This window comes from Triturus cristatus, chromosome 1_2 (genome assembly GCF_964204655.1).
Source record: "Triturus cristatus chromosome 1_2, aTriCri1.1, whole genome shotgun sequence".
NCBI classification, from domain to species: Eukaryota; Metazoa; Chordata; class Amphibia; order Caudata; family Salamandridae; genus Triturus; species Triturus cristatus.
Genome location: NC_140580.1, coordinates 871,170,154 through 871,183,908, shown reverse-complemented (window position 1 = coordinate 871,183,908; position 13,755 = coordinate 871,170,154). Strand labels below are relative to the sequence as shown.

Genomic DNA, 13,755 nt, shown 5'->3' with positions numbered 1-13,755 from the left:
AGTTGGTTCAAAGATGCAGCAATCGACCTGATTGTGGGCCTGAAAACGATGACAATATATTAGCCTTGCTTCGTAAATTCCTCTGGCATCCATTCATAAAATACGTGTGCCTGAAAGCCATGAACTTGGCACACAGAGTTATACATGCCACAGGTTTAAATATGGAATAACCCATAGTTTAGCCTTCTAAAATGAGGTGATGTTTTCCATCCCTGGTCTTAAGTTCGGTAAACTAAAATCTTATAGGGTGGCAGTCTTCTCATTACTAGTGCCCATATATATAACTGGTAACTTTGACCCTCCCCACCCCACCCATGATAGTGCCAGGTGTACCAGTAACTCGATAGGTGTGGAGTTGCTGAAGATTAAAAACGAAACCCTGAGTTTCCGCTGTGAAATTAGGAATTCCGGGCAGAAGTGAGCACACTCTGAAAATCTGGCTTTTTAGTAATGTTTAGAGGGGGTGAGTAAAGTCTGTTGTACTGTTAAATATCCCTTAGCGCCAAGAAGCCTTGGTGTATGCCTGCTTCAGGAGCAAAACAGAACAATATGTAGAGGAGCAGTGGGAAAACATGGGGGAGTAGTCATTTTGTGGCACAGAGACAATGGCGGTCAATGAAAATGAAAGTGGAACATAAGTAGGAAACCTAGTGAAGAGGAGGACTGGCTAGATGAGAAAAAAGACAACAGAAAGAGAGAGCGCAGGAGTGAGTAATTTAAATATAGGAGCATAAAAGATCCAGAGGAGGTACACAAAAGAAGCTCTGACTTGACATTTCGGCGCTGATATAAGCTGCCTGAAAATATCACTTTTTATATGCGTGAACGTCTGCAGTGAATCATATCTCATAACATTAAAGCCAATCCTTTTAAGGATAATATTTCAACGTTCGCCCTAGTTTGCATCGCCAGATATCGTCAAAGACTCACATTGCTCATCCCTACGGCTCTTCTTGGCGTTTCTTTATTACACGATGAGAAAACACGACAGTGACATTTGCGGGGCTTCTGATTAACATTCGTGTTTCCCTCCGTGATAGGTTCGCTCGCTATTTGCCTGCATCAAGAAGCATGCTCACGCCCGGCTGGCAATCTTGGAATTGTGTTTTTTATTAAATAAACCCCATTCCAAGATGGCAGTCAGTGTCTCATGATGTGTGTTCATTAGTGTGCAAATACCTGTGCATGGGTCTCGATGCAAACGGCCGGTTTTAGTTTGCATTTCTAACAGAGCAGATGCCCATATTAGAATGGTTAAATGAAATTACAATAAATAAAAAAATAATAGTGCATGAAGCACAAACAATGACTCAAGCTGCCCAAAAGCACATTCCTGCTGCACAAATAATTAAATAACTAAATGGGAGTGAGGTGAGAAACAGTCCCGGGAGCATCAGGGAGTAGTAGAGGACACAACTTACCCAATCAGAACAAAGCACAAAGGGTACAGGAGGAAGGAAGCGAGGAAGAGAGGATCACGAAAGGCAATGATAGAGAAACAAATACCACAGGAGCAAGTAAGGACGATAAATTGGCATGAAGGAAGGAGAGCTTAAGAAACTAATGGGGAGAAGAGAGAATGAGAAGACATAGGAACTTTGTCAGCATGGACAAGAGGTAAGAAAAGGAGCCTGGCACAGAAAAAAATGCAGGCAGGGTCGATACGTAAGTTATAAAAAGGAATGAAGTAAAGTAGGTAAGTAGGGAAAATAAGGAAGGTTAAGAATGGAAGGCATAGACGAGAAAGCGGATGAAAAAAGTAAGGAAGGTTGTAAAGAAGGAAGGGAGGAGAGCAAAGAATATACGGTGAAGGCAGATTAAAAAGAGAGGAAGGTAGAGGAGAAAGGGCAGGAAAGTAAGAAGCAACAAGTGGCGTTGAAGGTGATTCAATGAAAATAGTGGGTGTGCCGGCAGAGGAGGCTGGATCTAAGCAGCGAGACCTAAAAATGCAATTAGTAAATCCCCAGGAAACGACTAAACTCTGTACCTCCACTGCAATGTACGAAAAAACTCTAGTCGGGTCCACTGCCCGTGCGCATATGTTAACTGCCCCGTAACTCGGAGCGACTGGTACAACCAAGGAACCCTATATAATACAAAGAATATACAACGTTCATAAGCACACTAGCTACCGCCATGCCATTGCTTAAACACAAACCAAGAGTAAATACTATGTAAAGCTTACCAATTAATTAGTGGTATGCAGAATCTAGGTAGGCACTAGTAAACCCAAAGTACTAGTGAAAATTAATGGCCGTTCCCCTGTTTGCCTGCTGACCGTTATACTGAAAAGGACAAGGAGAAAACGCTCATGAGTCCCGTCTGTACCATAACCATAATCAATAAAAATGATCCGATGTGTGCAAAAAATATAACTCAAGGCTTACCGAAAATGTAAGTTGGCCAGAGAACGCTTAATAGTACGTAAGACCGTAACTTGATATCTTGTCTCCTTGTGAATCACGTTGCATACTGAAAAGAGGAAACGTGCATAAGAACATTGTCTACTGCAGTGTATTTTCTGCAAGACCGTGACAAAATAAACTTACCAAATTGGCGTACTAAAGGTGTCTCACAATCTTCTAAGAACCCGGGTGTAAAACTTCCACGGGGCATATTTAAAGTACCAGGATGTCTCCGATTCATCACGTCAAGCGTACATGAACGTAAGGAAGGTTAGAAGTACAGATAGAAATAGGACTAAAGCCTCTGCAAATACTAATCATGGAATCATGTTAACATTCATAGAATAAACATGTCGCATTCATAATGATTCTTTAATGTAATTGAAAATTATACTGCGCTAAAATGAATAATTGTATGCTCATACGAGCCAAATAGTGGGTGTGCCGGCAGAGGAGGCTGGATCTACGCAGCTAAGCGGCCGCGCGAAAGTGAAAGTGATCGTGATCAAAGCGGCCGTGAATGTGAAAGTAAACGCGGTGCGCGCGCCCGCGCACATGCACTGTAGCTCTAGGCTGGCCTGGTAGCACTTTTGGGAGCCCACATATAAAATGTCTCTTCGAGCCTTTGGCTCGCGAGACCTAAAAACATGAGAAACAAAAGACTATTCCTGACCCAACCACTAGATGGCGGAATGATGCACAGCATGTGAATCCAGAAGATTCTTCATGCTGCAAAACTACTCCTACTGGTAAGTAACCCTTTCGTTTTTATTGAAGCATCAATGTGTTCTATGCCCTAGTGAAGGGAATTATTTAATGTGCTACAAATAAAAAGCATACTTTACTGGTGAATCGCATTTTATTTTTCATTGAAAGTAATTTTAATTGTATGCACAGAGTTTGTTTAATAGACTGAGATGAACCTTGCAATGTGTTCTGGAAAGTATTGCTTATAGTTTGCTGTTCTAAATACATATTGTATTAACTAGAAGTATAGAAACACAATTAAATATGGAAAACATTAAGCTTACGTTTTCTGTCAATTTCTTTATAGTCTATTGAACACAATTGTTTGAAAACGTGTGTTCTGTATGAATTTAATATCTTAAGTTTGAAAGGTTTTTTTGAACGACAAGGATGAAATTAGTAATAATGCATAACAGAAAAATATATTTATATAAGGATATTCTCTTAACAATGAACCCCAACTAATTTGTTTTTAAGGTCATCATCCTGAAAGGTGTTGCTCATGCTCAAGGCCCATTGTGCGAATCAGGAGAGTACCTCATTGATGGAGTCTGTTGTCCCATGTGTGACAGCGGTAGGTGGAATTTTCTAATCTATGCACACGTATAATGAGTGGTTTGTTCGGCGAGAAGAATACTCTGAACGGATGCTGGGTGACGTGAGAATTGGATGCATCTGTGGCATGCATAGATCTGCATCGCTTGAAAATTTCTGTTAAGAAATTGAATTATTGTTTTTTAAAGTTTGAGGTATAGATGTTTTCGGTCATATTTAGATTACCGCTGGGATGCACCCAGTACTATTGCCCTAGTGATATTTAAACCCATCTACTACTCCTGAAACTTTCGCACAAGCAACCCGGTATTTGCATGAGCAGATCATGGCCTCACTTTGCATTCATATGTAGGTTCTGCTTTTGGAAGTAAAGTCTTGCAGTGTAGAGGAAGGAATGAAGGGTTTCTGTATTACTGGCAGCAACAGCAGTTATGCCGTAACTCTTAGTAAAGTCTGGCCCTGATTGGGCGTAGCTGCCACAATAACTATCCTAAATGTTTAAGTTGCCTAGCTCTCAATAGGAATATATATAGAAGGTAGTACCATCAGTGCCCTTAATCTAAATAGGACCATATATGGAAAGCATATCTGACCCAAGTTAGTTTCTTCATCTAGGCTATTTCTTCCCATGCACAAAATTAATTAGTTGAATCTAAAAAAACTCTTCAGCACGTTGTGTTGGTTTTTTGTTTAGGAAAGCCAGGCTTTTTTTTATTAGCGGTTCTGAACAGGAAAAATATATGTTAGAACGTTTGCCCTAAATAGGATCGGTGACGGCCCATGTATGTTTGTCAAAAGATTACTCCGTTAGAAACATGGGGACAAATTTACAAGCCCCTTATGGCAGATTCGCACCGCCGCTGCTGCGCAAAGCCAGCGCCATGCTGCGGGCTATTTACAACGTGACGCATCTAGGGAGATGCGTCACGTTGTAAAGCCCTGCGCCACATGTGGGCGTTCCTGCACGGGGGGGGGGGCGTTCCGGCGCAGGAACGCCTCCGAAAAGTGGCTGAGTGAAATCTACAAGATTTTACTCAGTCACTTTTACGGCCATGCTGAGTCAAAACCCTGCGCCTGCTTGAATGAGGCAGGCGTAAGGATTGACGCAGCATGTTAGGGATAGGGGCACCCCGGGCCTTGCTGGAGCTGCGTCGCGCTTGCGACGCAACTCCAGCAATGCGCTGCCTTTCCGCGGGGGATGCGACACGCACCTGCCCATCTGTGCGCCACGGTGCGCAGCATTGTAAATGCGGCGCATCGGTGGTGGCGCACGGGTGGGCAGATGCGTCGCAACTCTTCTGGCGCATCCCTGCTGATTAGCAGAGATGCGCCAGAAGTAGTAAATCTGCCCCATGGTGCTTCCATCGTCTCTAAATGGAGTGGGGAATCACAAGTTTGACAGACAAGCCATCTGCTTTTATATCAGATGTCCTACCTGCTCCGAACTTTAAATGATGCCTATTACCTTCTAGGGCTTGTATTCTGCTCTGATTATCACTTACAAGATGTCTCCTAAGAGGCAGCACCACTTTAGTAAGGTTGCAGATAGGAAAGCAATATACAGATTTTGAAGCCCTTCTCTATTTTTTGCATTTGTATTACAAAACACTGCATTTATTATGTAAGCTTACATCGTGATTACTCTTTGCAGAACAGAAGCGATTGCTGTGTATTTTACCCACTCATCTTCTCTTACACCAACACCTAAGTTAATGCCACCCAAACTTTAAACTGATGTACCAAATTTCAACTCTGTCAATGTTGTTATAAATTGTCTTGCTGATCTATGAGCCCCTCTTGTCATTTTCTGCTTCAGTGTCTCCTTGTTTTTCTAGGGTTTATTATGATGTAAAGTAATGTGAAAGGTTGTTATAGTGATCAGTTACATAAATAATTTATTATGCTTTGATCCAGGAGTGCTGTATAAGAATGCGATTGTAAAATCAAAACCTGAGTATTCCTGATTACTCCTGCAGAGCCTTTCATACAATCTAAAGTGTCTACAGCAGTGGGATGACAGTGCTGCTTCAACTACTTGCCACTCAGATGGAGTCATTCAAGATTTAACTCCAAGTTTACAAAATTGCCATCATGACTGTTCAGTGATCCTTCTATATAGGTAGACTTGTGCAGGCTTCTAATATTTTAAATGATTATTTATGGGGTTTTTTTTTCTTTTTTTACAATAGTTTTTGTTTTCAGTTTCATATAGATGCAGAAAGCAACAAAGGCAAAACAGTCACATACTTCATATATCATTGTCAATATAGAGCTGACGACAGTATACACACTTCTTAGAACACACAGGTACAGCGTATATAGAAAATAGTGCACAGTAAACAGTCTCATAGCAATTACCTCTGTCTGTGAGTTCCACCCGGTGTCATACCAAGGTCTCGCTCCAGGAACCCCAGCCTGTAAGAAGCTCTCCACCACCCCCATATCTTGTAAAGCTTGCGGGGACAACCTCTACCACTATATGTCACATTTACTGCCACCATGTCAAGGTCCATCCCCGCTTATATTCTTGTATGGGAAGGGTACCTCTGACGCTCTCCAGTACTTGGCCTCATCTCTCTGGGTCACTACACAAGCCAATGAAATAAAAAGCAGGTTAAAGCTATGGACATCCATATCACCTGGGATCCCCATCAAAACAAACCGTGGTTCAAGCGAAAGTGAAACCTCCAAAATGGTGAGAGTTCTTGGAGTATCACTGTCCAGTATAATTGTATGCAGGGACACTCCTAGGGCGTGTGAATAAAAGTCCCTATAGTGTCATCACATGGCTAGCAGTTCGGAGCAGACACCCTCCCAATAGCATGAAGTTTGCGATGATCATATTAAACCCTCAGGAGGATTTTTTAACTGTATTAGGCTTAGGCGCAACTTGATGGAAATCTCACGCGGGTGTATCAGGCTATGTCTTCAAGTTTGGCCACATTCCGTTGTCACCTCCACGCAGCTGGCCTAGGGTATCTGGCATGTTATTGTTGATTGTTCTGTACGTGGCAGAGATTGCTCCCCTTCCCAGTTTGTCCATTAATATTTGTCTCTAGTGGGGCTTGTTCAGGTAACTCTGCCCATTCCAGCTCTTCGGCAAGCCAGGCGTGCCTCAGTTGTGCATAATTTAGAATTGAATTTAGAATTGTTGTATTCCCTCTGTAGTGAGGAAAAAGGCATAATGTCCCCCTGTTAAATGATATTGCCCACCTTAGAGAAACCAATGGTATCCCACATTTCAAAACCTAGTAATTTTGCGAACTCCTGCAACCAGGTTCCTTTCCAGAAGGGTGATTCCCATGTGAGCTTGTGGACTCAGCCTAGAGCTTTCGCCGCTTTGCGTCAAGCTTCCAGTGTGACCTGTGTTGCCGACGGCAACGCCTAGGGGCCTCTCCCTCCATAAAGATAGTGTAGGTGGGTTCTGTGCTCAAACAGAGCACTTTCAAGTCAAAAATGTGGGTGGTCCTGCGTTACGTAAATCCAATTGTTTATATTTATTAGGTGAGGCACCCAGTAGTATCCTTCGATATTGAGGAGTGCGAACCCTCCTTTGTATTGGATACGCTGTAGGGTTATGAGCAAAATTCTCAGGTGTCATCCATCCCAAAGCAGGGTCCTCAGGTCTGCAATGATCTTAGTGAATACCGTCTGGAAGACTGGGTAATAGGTATTCTGGAGTGCATATAGGAACTTGGGGAGTGTAATCATTTTGAATAGGGCTGCCCGCTGTATAAGGGTGAGAGGCAAGCCCCTTCACCTTAACGACATCAGCCTGAAAATCTGAAAGTATACCCCCCCCCCCCGGCATTGTGTAAGTAGCGCAGAGCTCCTTCCGTGATGTAACAAATATCCCCAAGTATTGGAAACAGTCTTCAGCCACCTGAAGCCCATGTGGTAATGGCAATAGGTCTCGTAGGCCATGCGGTGCATACGACACTGACTTAGCCCAGTTAATCTTAAAACCCAAATGGGCCCCCATTAGTCCGACAACAATTGAAAAAGCATCAGGTAGTGGTTGCTGGGTTAGTTACATATATGAGTATATTGTCAGCATATAACTATATATTTTCTTGCTGTTCATCTGCAGCGGAGATATGGAACCCTCCAATGCCGGGGTGTAACCGCACAGCACAAGTCAGGGATTCCAACGTTAGGGTGAATAATAGTGGGTTCCCCTACCTATTGAGGATTTGGCAGCTGTTTTCCCAATAACCCTTATTGCTAGAGGACTCTTGTAGAGTCATGCTACCCATTCCCTAAATTGGGGGCCAAATCCAAATTTCAATAACGTCTGCTCCAGGAAGAGCCAGTGGACTGCATCAAACGCTCTCTCTCGGCAACCAAGGAGAGAAAGACATGAGGTGCTGAGCACGCCTGTACTGTATTAATAAAATTATCTGCATCTGAGGCTGAGGTGGGTCAACCGTCCCGGCATTAATTCAGACTGGTCCCGATGTATTGGGGGATGATTACCTGTAGCAGTCGAGTGTCCAAGACTGTGGCAAGTAGTTTAGTCTCAACATGAGTTAAAGAGATGGGACAATAGGAATCACATATGTCCATGGGTTTCCCTTCCTGGGGAAGAACCACAATAGTGGCTCTCCGTAGGTCCAGGGAAAGGTCTCCTGAATCCCAGGTTTCAATAAACAGTTTCAGCAGGTGGGGCCCGAGTATATTCACATACCGTTTATAGAATTCTGCAGGGATCCCATTGGACCCTGGGTTCTTCCCAGATCTCAGTTTGGGTATGGCTGCCTGGATTTCACTCAGTGTTGGCTCTTCTTCTAGGGAGTTTCATGCTTCTGCGTTCAGCACCAGTGTGTGAATTGCAGCCAAATATTGTGCGATAACATCCAAGTCATGGAGCAGTCTAGCCCTATATATCTCCTCATTGTAGGGAATGAATTTCCCAACAATTAGGGAGTCAGTGTCGCACACTACCCTAGTGGGGCTGAGGTTGTCTGTACCCAGTGAGCTTCCTGTTCCCTCCTTCTCAGCCACGCCAGGACCCTGCCTGTCTTGTCCCCCATTTCGAAGAGGCGGTGAAACGTGGCCATCATCTGTTTTTTGGAACTTCTTGTGCTAAATCCCTATACTTTGTAGAGTTGCAATCTGTCTGAGAACCAGGGGATCAGTCTCCGTCCCTGGGGACCCTTCAATCTGCAGGATCTGATTTTCCAACCCCTTGAGCTCCGCCGCCTCTATCTTTCTTTTTTTGTGCAATCAGGTTCTGGGCCCGATCTTGGAACACTTTCTTAAACGCTTCCCACTGCACAGTCTTGGACCCCATGGACCATTCGTTTTCTTTGAAAAATAGCGTGGTATCAACTGACTCCTTGTGCTACTTCCCTGTATTTCTGGTCCCAGGTGTATAGCTTCTATCCTGTACCTGAAACGTCCCACCTGGACTAGTAAGGGTAAGTGATGGGTTAAGGCCTCTCACCAAATAATCAGTCTGTTGTATCTCCCCAAGTTTCCCAAAGTACAAAAATGTAATCCAGTCTCAAGTACACCCTGTGGGCACCTGAGAAGTAAGTGTACTTCATGTCCCAGCCTATCTGCAAACTGCACCAGTGTAGTGATCGGGGGTGGGGTGGTGGTGGGTAGGGGGGTGGGGGAGGGTGCAGCCTGAGTCCAAGTAGGGTCAGGGGTCATGACATCATTGAAGTCCCCACCCACAATATGTAACATGGATGTATAATCTGAAAATCAATCTGTTATCTTGGCCATAGTCGAAGCTTGAAGTCTTGGGGGTGAACACCCTCAGCAGGGTCATCCCCTGTAGCCCTGTACTCCCACGTATCTACCATTAGGATCCACCCAAGTTTGCGTTACCAGAAAGAAGAGGTTCTTTTTCACTGAAATGGCCATCCTCTTGGCCATCCTGGAGAATCCTGCATTTGCAAGGGTGGTGTAGGCCAAACCCCAGAAATCTGCTGTGTGACCTCTGAAAGTGGGTATCCTGAAGGAAAACTATATTGGGCTATATCTGCTTGATATATTGCACCACCAAACCCATTTTGATTTTATTGCCCAGACCATTGACATTCCAGGTCAGCCACGCGAGTGGCAGGTCCTCTAATGAGCTGTGTTATGCCATCAGGGAGGAGTCAGTAAATGTATCTCTGTGTTCCCGTGTGTGCACCTAGTAAAGCAAGATCGTGACTGCATACCCACAAAAACACTGACCAAATAAATAACAATAAAACATTTGCAAATTGTTGGTCTGGGTCATGTGCTGATGAGTCCCACAGAATGCCCAGCAGTGCCAGTGAGATTTACATTACAACGGAGTTCTGTTGTGCAGTCTTCAGTGTGTCCATATGTGCTGATGAGTCCTCTTGGAAGGTTTTCGGTAATACTATTTTGTTGAGCGGGAACCTTCCTCCTCTGGCACACTCCGCCCACCCCGCCCACCCCTTTAGCTCCCTCTGCCCCTCTCGGCGCTAGCCTTATATACTTACAAAATTACAAATACGCTGTGTGCCCCCAACCGTCTGTCTCTTGCCTTTCACCCTACATTTCCTGTGCCCTCTTTACCCCTACTCCCCTCTCTGTCGCCTTAATCACCGCAACACCTCCATGTATCCTCCCCCTCTCTCCCCTCCGCCTTTGCCTCCCAGTATCCCCGCTCTGGCTGTACCGTCTCCCAGTGCCTCCTGCATGTCCCCGAGCCTCATCCTTTCCACTCTGCCCTCCAGTTCCCTCCCAACCACCCTCGTTCCACTGCTCCAGCCTTGTGCATGTTCACATCATCCCATTCTGCCTCACGTGCTTCCGTTTCCTTGCCAGCTGAGACAAAACGGGAATTAAACTTGTGAAACTGCCATGTAAAAGGTGACTCGGAGTGAAGGAAACCACTGCAACCAGGCAAGCTCGCGCCTTGTGTATCTTTTTCACATAATTATTTATTTATTTGAATGAGATTAACACAGGTACAGTAAAGCACTTCTTTGTAACAAGCTTTTCAGAGAGTTCGACTTTCCACACAATATCCCTATTTTTCTTTTCCTTTTTTCAATGTACGTGTATGTAAATTAGGGGTGAGAGGCGTGGGAAAACTCCACCATGCGGCGGAATCAGAGGTTTTTGCCAAACTCCGCCTCCCTGCAAAGAGTTGGCAAAACTCTCAACTCCGCTGGCGGAGCGGAGTTCACTGCCCGCCCTTAGTTTCAGGTTCTTCCTCATGCCAACGACCTGTGTATTCTTGATTGGGCTCTTATCCCAGTCTGCTGATCTAAGATGCTCTTTTAAGTCTGATAACCAGCTTAACCCAAAACGCAATTCAAGTCTGTGCTTCACCATTACCATCAGGAGGCTTGCATCAGGGTACCCTGGAGACTTAATATTTTTGCACTGGGCTGTGCCAAAGAGCCCATCTGTATATCTGTTAAGGGACCCCCACTCAATTATGCCAATTAGAGGTCATCATTCCATGGTCCAATCGATAGGCTTCTCAGCCTGCCAATATCTTGACATCACTATCACAATATCGCTTTACTTGCTGCCTTTGAATACTTAGTGCTGCGCAAACAAATGATGGACAGAATGTTGAACAAATCAAACATTTACCCCTAGTCAAGAGATCTGGGTAAAATCCATCGTTCTTTTGCTCACCATGCCACCCCAGTTTGGACCCAGTCAGGATGATACCCCAAAACCGGTCCCAGGCTGTTTGTTTCCGGTCCAGAGAGAACCTTGTCTGGCAGTTCTGGCTAGACTGTCCCCATGGGGAGCAGGGTCAAGTCTGATTTGCAAATTGCTGGGTCCAAACTTGGGTGGCGTGGTGAGGAAAAAAAATCAATGGATTAAACACAGATCTTTGACTGGGGGTGAATGTATGATTTGTATAGCATTCCATCCATCATATGTTATTTTTGCTTTTGTCGCCCTAAGTGGGAAGGGTATGCCCAGACATGGGTCCCGTGCTCACTGTGCCACTGGATACAATCTAGCCTGGCTGATGAGGGGTGAATCCTGAAACCGATCCCAAGATGCTTGTTTCCAGTCAAGGGAGGACCTGACCTAGCAGTTAAGGCTGGACTGTTCCCATGGGAAGCAGGGTCAAGACTAATTTGCATATGGCTGGGTCCAAACTGGGGTGGCGTAATGAGCAAAAAAGCAATGGATTAAACCCAGATCTGTGACTTAAGGTGAATGTTTGATTTGTTCAGCATTCCATCCATCATCTGTTCTTTTTAGGTCAGGCCTAGCGGTAGCACGCATGCGCTGCTCGCTCTGCGTGGCATGCTGCAGTAGAGTATGCTGTGGAAGTCTTGCCCACTCTCCTCATATATTTGTAATTGGCTTGTGTCATTGTCCTTGGTAAACTCTGGCTTCCGATTCATTATGAGGCTTGTTGGGCCCGCCTTGGTACTGCCCTGTCCCCATTTGTTACTGCCCATAAGGACTGGACCTTTTACTTCGCTCGTTACCTGTCATGCTTTATCTAGTGGGTGGGCACTATTTAGTTTACTGGCGATGGCGGCTGCTTTTTTTGTTGTATGTCAATGCTGAACGCGGCGCGGCGCCTGCTTTAGGGACACCGCGCTCAGTTTAAATTATATTTTTAAAAGTATGAAGTTGAGCGTGGCGCTTCAGGAACACCGCACTCTGTTTCTTTTATTTGTTTTTTTACTTTAATTCAGAGCGCAGCGCCCGCTTCAGGGACACCGCGCTCCGTTTCTTAAATTTTTTTTTTTACTTTAATTAGGAGCATGGTGCCCGCTTCAGGTACACCACGCCATGTTTGTTTATTTATTTTTTTACTTTAATTCGGAGCACGGCGCCCGCTTCAGGGACACCATGCTCTTTCTTTTTTATTATGCCAGAGGTGAAAAACTCGCAATTGTGAGACCTATAGCATTGTAATTGCTTGTATTTTTCGTATGTGCAAGGGGTGGTGCAGGCTTATCTCGGCCGAATTCAGCCATGATGAACTCCACTGACAAGGCACGTTTCCCACTGCGCAACGACAATTTCAGTAAGCTTCAATAAAAAAAAGTAAGGAAGGGATGATGAGGAAAGAGCACCGGCAGGCGAAGGGCCACTCCTCGGAGCAGGGAGTAGGTAAATATACTCGGGGACCGGTTACTGCCTTCCTCCAGAGACCAAAGGTTCAATCCCACCTGCCACCTGTTGAGCCTTTGGTGTATCCATGGGGACGCACCACTTCCGTATCCTAACTAGGGTTGGTCAGAAAACCCCGCTCCGCCAGCGGGGCGGATAAAGCCAGCCTCCCTCACTCCCCGGCCCGGTCCCAGCGTCCGAACCCTAGCCAGGCCCAAGAGCATCCCCGGGCCCCAGTGGACCCCCTTCCCCAGCGCCCGGACCCTCGGCAGGCTTGCAGGACGGGGGGCTCCTGCACCCCGGGGCCCACCAGATGGAGCATTATCCCCGGGCCTGGTCCCAGATTCCGAACCCCAGCCAGGCCGGGTAGAGCCTCCCCGGGGTCCGGTGGAACCCCTTCCCCCAGCGCCCAGACCCTCGGCTGGCCTGCATGACGGGGGGCTCCTGCACCTAGGGGCCCGCCAGACGGAGCACGAGCCCCGGGCCTAGGCCCAGCTTTCAAACCCTAGCTAGGCCAGGGAGAGCCTCCCCGGGCCCCGGTGGACCCCCGTCCGCTGCACCCGGACCCTCGGCTGCCTTGCAGGACGGGGGGCTCCCGCACCCTGGGACGGAGCACGAGCCCCGGGCCCGGTCACAGCTTCTGAACCGCAGGGCCATCTGGTCGCGCAGCCAGGCGACCAGATGGCCCGGGACGACCCAGTGCCCAGATGGCCTGGGAGGGTGCCGTACCCAGTCGCCCTTGCAGTCCGGCCGAGGGTGGACAGGCGCTCTGAGGCAGCCGCTCGGGAGATTCCTTCCCCGGGGCTGCCACGGCTCGCCTCCCTACTCGACTTGCCCCGGAGCAGCGGGAAGGGGAGGCCCGGCCGGCCCAGGCCATCTGGTCACCCTGCTGACCTGCAAGGGATGGTGGTGCCCGTCCCCTTACCCCGGTGGGGCAGGGACGGGAGCAGGAGGCCCCCGTGCCAGAGGGCATGTG

The 13,755-nt window shown here is 46.6% G+C and overlaps 1 protein-coding gene across 2 annotated transcripts in view; it reads left to right on the top strand.

Moving 5' to 3' along the window:
* TNFRSF14 (TNF receptor superfamily member 14) overlaps positions 1 to 13,755 on the top strand; it is a 368,403-nt gene that overhangs the window by 68,538 nt on the left and 286,110 nt on the right. For both annotated transcript variants that reach the window (XM_085609199.1, XM_085609202.1), the window contains exon 2: positions 3,630 to 3,726. In XM_085609199.1, coding sequence (XP_085465325.1) covers positions 3,630 to 3,726 — 97 coding nt within the window. The remainder of the gene's footprint in view (positions 1 to 3,629; positions 3,727 to 13,755) is intronic.